The 6,095-nt window shown below is 59.0% G+C and overlaps 1 protein-coding gene across 1 annotated transcript; it reads right to left on the bottom strand.

The window, feature by feature from the left end:
• Positions 1-3,880: 3,880 nt before the first annotated feature.
• Positions 3,881-5,755, bottom strand: JUND (JunD proto-oncogene, AP-1 transcription factor subunit). The gene has a single exon (XM_020884453.2). The coding sequence runs from the start codon at positions 5,609-5,611 to the stop codon at positions 4,568-4,570; it is 1,044 nt and encodes a 347-aa protein (XP_020740112.2). The 5' UTR covers positions 5,612-5,755; the 3' UTR covers positions 3,881-4,567.
• Between the last annotated feature and the right edge of the window lie 340 nt (positions 5,756-6,095).

The raw sequence follows: 6,095 nt of genomic DNA, 5'->3' as shown, positions 1-6,095 counted from the left end.
CATCCAGATGGATGGCAGGCAGGGCACAGGCAAAGGCGCTGAGGTGAGAGCAAGCTGGTCATGTTCAGGGAACGCAGTGAAAGCGTTAGTGCTCGGTTGTTAGACTCTGCCACACCCCTGGACTGTGGCCCACCAGACTCCTCTGTGCATGGAATTCTCCATGCAAGAATACTGGAGTGGGTTGCCATTTCCTACTCCAAGGGATCTTCCTGACTCTAGGGTCAAACCCAGGTCTCCCGCACTGCAGGAAGAATCCTTTACTGTCTGAGCCGCCAGGTAAGACCGTGGAGAACGTGGAGGAGGCTAAGCCCTTGAGGGAGGGTGACGGTATGGGGGGGCTTCAGAGAGGAGGATGGCAGCTTAGGTTTTGTTGAGATGGCGCAGGGAAGCCACGAGAGGGTTTAAAGCAGAGGAGCTCAGGCGCTGGGCTCCCGCTGTTGAGGATGGGGCCTCCTTAGGATAGCGCCAGGTCCAGGGCCCCTTGGGAACTTACCACTGCTTGGCAAAAGTGGGCACTGACCCTGAGCCACAGTCCTGGAAGGGGAAGTGAGGCCACCGTCTCCAGTCACCTCCTGGGGCTGGGCCAAGGCCTGGTGTGAATCATTGCTGGCTGGGTCCCGGCTGACACACACTTTGGCTCAGCAAAGTCCTGCCAAAGCCACACAGCCTGGCCCACAGGCCTCTGGCTGGCCTCCCTGGGGAGCCTGCAGGGCTGGGGGGACATCCAAGCACGGGGCCATCAGAGATGCTCAGCCCTCCCCTGCAAAGACCCTGTGTTTTCCACACTGTGGGTGTGGTTCTGGGCAAAACCAGCGACATGGCAGTTGGACAAAACTTAGCTCTTTTGTTTCGGCAGTCACCAGGATAGCGCCTATCTAGGCCCTAAGAGAGCCAAACACAAATCCAGGGTGATCAGGGCAATAACAGAAGAAGCACCCAGCACCGATGGAGCCCCACAAGGGCACCTGCAGCACAGGCTGTAAGGTGGAGATGAGCGGTGTGGCTGAGGGAAGAGGTATATCAGGCTACACAGCTGTGCAAAGGCCCTGAGGCCAGAAGGAAAGGCAACAGTTTGGGTGGGAGGTGGAGCCTGGAAAGAGACACCTGCCCAGGGCCAAGTGCAGTCAAAGCCTTTTTTTTTTTTTTTTTTTTCAGAAAAGTATCAAGTAGGTATCAGATCTGTGGTTTCCAAAAAGCCCTTCATGGCACATTCCAGTGAAAAGATTGGCCTTCCACCAAGGCCCAAGTCTCCTTCAAGGGAGGTAAAAGGCCCCGGTGCTGCCATTTAGCAAGCTGTGCAGGGTCTTAGTTGCAGCATGCAAACTTTTAGTTCTCACATGTGGGATCTAGCTCCCTGACCAGGAATCCAACCTGGGTTCCCTGCCCTGTGAGCATAGGGCCTTTATCCACTGGACCACCAGATAAGTCCCAAGATATATCTGATCTTTGTCCTTGGTTTTTAGCACACAGCTTCTAAAACTTTGATGAACTCCGGAGTGATGTGTTTTTTGTATGTTAATAAGAAAAGCAGTGGCCCAAGGCACTTAAGTAGCTTCAGAATGGGGGCTGGTCTCCAAAAAGACCAAGGTATGATTGTGCTGCGAAGTCACTTAGTGTCTTACTCTTTGCAACCTCATAGACCTTAGCCCACTGGCTCCTCTGTCCGTGGGATTCTTCAGGCAAGAATACTGGAATGGGTTGCCATTTCCTACTCCACGGAAGGCGTGACTAGGTGATTGTAAATTTCAGCCCCCACTTCCCAGACCTCCTGGGAGAGGTTATGGCTGGATTTTGAGTTAATCCCCAAAGGCCAGTGATTTCATCCCATTGGTGAACACATGGGATGCTCAGAAGATGAGGTACCTAGAGGGGGCAGGGAAGCTCCCTGCCCTTCTCCCATACCTTGCCCTGTGAGTCTCTTCCATGTGCTTGTCCCTGAGTTGTTTTCTTCATAATCAACTGGAAATAATGAGTCTGTGAGCTGTTTTAGCAAATTACTGAACCTGAGGAATGGGTAGTGGAAACTCTCGGGTTTATTATCAGTCGTTAAGAAGTATAAGGGGCAGAGAACCTCTTAGCGCTCCAGTGGTTAGGATGCTGCACTTCCACTGCAGGGGGCACAGGTTCAAATCCTGGTTAGCATACTCTGCGAGGCCAAAAATAAATAAATAGGTAATTTTTTTTTAATTAAAAAATAAAGGAGTATAGGCAGTAATCTAGGACTGATCTGAAGTGGGGCAGTCTTGAACCCTTCACCTGTGCGGTCTCTTTTAACTCCAGTAGAGAATTGTAGGATACCCAGTTGGAGAACTGCTTGGTGTGGGGAAGAATAAAACATACATGCATCTGATGTCAGAAGTGCTGTGAATAAAAGCATCTCAGGGGGCGTCAGCAGATCTTGTAACCTCCCTGGGGTCCCCCCTTCTCTCTAGATTTGGGGCTGCACAGGGCGCACCTCGCCTGACTCCTTTCTCTACTGCTTGTCTCCTGAGCACTTCCAACTTCTGACCTGAGACATGTTGTTACCTGGACACAGGAAACATCCTTTTTCACAGCACAGGACGTGAAGGCCAGAGCAGGGAGGGAACTTGGCTGAGGGTTGCAGTGGCACCCTGGCATTTAGGCTGGGACCCAAGTCTCCTGAAGAGTGAAGCTCTGCCCCCCCCAAGCATGATTCTTCTTGGTCTCCTCTGTGTGGACACCCCAAGCTCAGTTATCAGCCCTCTTCTCACTCCCCGGCCCTCTCCTGAAACGTCTGCCTGAAGGTGGTACCAAGGAGAGGTCACATGGTTAAAAAACAAACCCCAAAGCAGCTCTCGAAGCCTTGAAAAGTGGGCAGCCAGGGTGACCTGGAGGAGAAATGAACTCGTAGGTGGAGGCCCCTCTCTTTTGAGGGCCATGGGGGACTGTGGGCACAAGGCCTTCCTTCTCTGTACCTGTTTCCTCATCTGTAAAACAGGCATGATTGCCCACCTTCCCTAGCAGGGTTGGGTACACAACTGCAGTTCAAAACTCTCTTGCCCTGTGTCCTTGGCCACCAAAGCTCAAGTCCCTGGGGACCTCAAGGGAGGCAGAAGCCCAAGGTCTGGGGTCTTTCGCCCCCACAATAGGAAAGGCCAGAGGAGGCAGGGGAAGAGGGGAACCTGGAAGTCAGTCAAGGCTCTGGAGGTGAGAGGTCCAAGACCCATACATCCCGGCACAGGCTCCTAAGAAGGCTGTGACCTCAAGCCAGTCACTCAACCTCTCTGAACCTTCGTTTCTTCAAAACGGGAGAATAGGATGTTGAGGGAGGGGTATTTCAAGTTAGTGCTATAATAGGGAGGTCCCACAGAACCTACCCACACCCCAGGCCTGGAGGAAGACAGCCTTTCTTCTGGTCCTGAGATTCAGGTTTCCCATACAACAAATAACACAAGCTTAGATTGAGCACCACCTGTAAGCCAGGACCTGCTCTGTAAACAAACGCTCTTAATCCTCACAACTTTATGGGACAAGTTTACTATTGCTCTGCCCACCTTAGAGACAAGCAGACAGCAGCCCGGCAAGTTCAAGTTTCTGCCTTTCACTCAGTCTCGGGCTGGAGTTGCCCCCCGCTTCCCTCTCGCAGTCCCTCCTACGCAAAGAGGACACCCGTGGGCTGGCTATTTCCAAAGGCAGGTTGCAAACCCCAACGTCCCCCACCCAAGCCCACCAGAGTCGGCCGGGCGCCTAGATGGCGCTCGCCGAGCGCCAGATGCACAGGCTCTTCCCGGACGCGGAGTCCGGCCTCCTCCGAGCAGGGGCGGAGGGAGGAGGTGAAGGAGGCAGGAGGGGATGGGACCCGGCCAGGCCCCGCCCACCCCGTCAGGCCCCTGCAAGAGAAGGAGGCGAAGAGCCGAGCTGGCGTTAACGAGACTTTACTGAAAACAGAACACCGGGCGAACCAAGGATTACAAACAGGAATGTGGACTCGTAGCAAAACAAAACAAAAAAACAAACAGAGGAAAAAGGGCGGGAGGAGGGGGGTGTCGGAGGGATGGAAGGGGAAGGGAAGCGAGAGCGAGGAAAGGGGAGGAGAGAGGGTTTTTTTTTTTTTCTTCTTCCCATTTCCTTAAAAAACCAACACAGGAGAACACACACACACACAACCAACGTTTGTTCCCGAGTAGAAACATAAATAGGGCAGAATCGAACACTCTGTTCTTCTCTCTTCCAAAGTCAAAAAAAAAAAAAAAAAGGTAAAAGAAAAAGGAAGCGCAGGGCTTGAGGCTGCGCCCCCTCGGAGCCTCCTTCGGCGGCGGTGTGTACAAAGGGGCGGCCAGGACGCGCGGGTCTGTGCAACACGGGGTGACCGCGCGCCCAGGAGAAAGGCAGCGCAAGAGCGGGGCAGGGGAGGTCATGCGCTCACCCCCCCGGGAGCAGGGGGTCCAGCTTGTCGAGTCTGAGGCGCCCTCTTCGAGTCCTGGCACCCTGGGGGGGGGGGTCCCCGGGGCCGCGCCCTCTCCGAGTCCGGGGCGCCCACGCCCCCCCCCCCCCACGCGAGCCCGCCTCTCTGGGAAGGGGCCGCGCATGCGCCCCGTGCGCGGGCTCAGTACGCGGGCACCTGGTGCTGGGGCAGCAGCTGGCAGCCGCTGTTGACGTGGCTGAGGACCTTCTGCTTGAGCTGCGCCACCTGCTCGCGCAGCAGGCTCGCCGTGGACGCCAGCTCCGTGTTCTGGCTCTTGAGCGTCTTCACTTTCTCCTCGAGGCGCGAGATGCGCTCCAGCTTGCGCTTGCGGCACTTGGAGGCAGCGATGCGGTTGCGCAGACGCTTGCGCTCTGCCTTAATGCGCTCTTGCGTGTCCATGTCGATGGGCGACAGCGGCGGGCTCTCGCCGAAGCTCGGCACGTCGGGCACCGTCTGCGGTTCATCCTTGAGCGCGGCCAGGCGCGGCGGCCCCAACGTGCCTGGGGGTGGCGGCGGTGGGAAGGGCACGGGCTCCGCGGCGAAGGCGACCGTCGCAGCACCCCCAGCACTCCCGGTGCCGCCCGCGTAGCTGCTCAGGTTCGCGTAGACGGGCGCCTCGGGCGTGGCCGCCGCTGGGGCCAACTCGCTGGGAGGCGCGGCGCCCGCAGCCGTGCCCGAAGGTCCCCCGGCGGCGGCTGCAGCGGAGGCCGCGCCCGCGCCCAGCTGATTTTGCTTGTGTAAGTCCTCTAGGGCCTTGACGAAGCCCTCGGCGAACTCCTGCTCCTCGCTGGCCGCCACCTTGGGATAGAGGAACTGCGTGCTCGTCGGCGTGGTGGTAACCAGCCCGTTGGACTGGATGATGAGGCGCTCCAGCTCGGGCGAGGCGAGCTTGAGCAGCCCCAAGTCGGGGGAGGCAAGCAGACCGTCGGGGGGCGCCGTGCCCGGGGCGCCGTCGGTGCGCAAAGGGCCCGGGGGAGGCGCGGCCGCGGGCTTGAGCGCTGCCGCCACCTGTTCACTTAAGCTCAGCGTCAGCGCGTCCTTCTTCATCATGCTGCCGGCCGCCGCCGTCGGGGGCGCCCCGGGGAACAGACGACCCGGGGACGCGAAGCTGCCACCGCCGCCACTGCTACTGCCGCCGCCGCCCAGGCCGCTCAGCGCCTCATCGCCGTAGAAGGGTGTTTCCATCCTCCGCCTCCCCCGCCGCGCCGGCCCGGGGGGGGAGTGGCCGCGGCCGCCCGGGGGCCCGCGCCCCCCCCGTCCGCTCGGCCCTGCGCCCGCCCCGGCCGCGGCCGCTGCGCCCGGCCCTCCGCTGGCGGCGGCTCCTGCGCCGCGCAACCCGTGCGCCCCCTTATAGCCTCGGCCCGGCGCGATGAGCTCACTGTCTCCGCTCGCCATTGGGCACGAGTGACGTCTCTCATTTGCATGATGGGGTGGGGCCAAGTCAATAACACCCCCCTCATCCCCCACCGACTGCCGTTGTCCGGGTGACGCGCGGTAAACGGCACAACAGCGCGCTGCCTTGTGGGTTGACGTCATGGGGGCGGGCCGAGCACCGGGCCTGGTCACTCCGCCCCAGGAGTGCCGTGTACGACCAATGCCCCCAGCGCCGCCTCCCGCCAAGGCACGTCCCGGGTGGCGTGATGGGCCCGGCCACCCGGCGCCCGCCCTC

Source organism: Odocoileus virginianus, chromosome 3, assembly GCF_023699985.2.
Source record: "Odocoileus virginianus isolate 20LAN1187 ecotype Illinois chromosome 3, Ovbor_1.2, whole genome shotgun sequence".
Lineage (NCBI taxonomy): Eukaryota > Metazoa > Chordata > Mammalia > Artiodactyla > Cervidae > Odocoileus > Odocoileus virginianus.
Note: the sequence above shows the minus strand (reverse complement) of the source record. Positions and strands in the feature narration are given on the sequence as shown.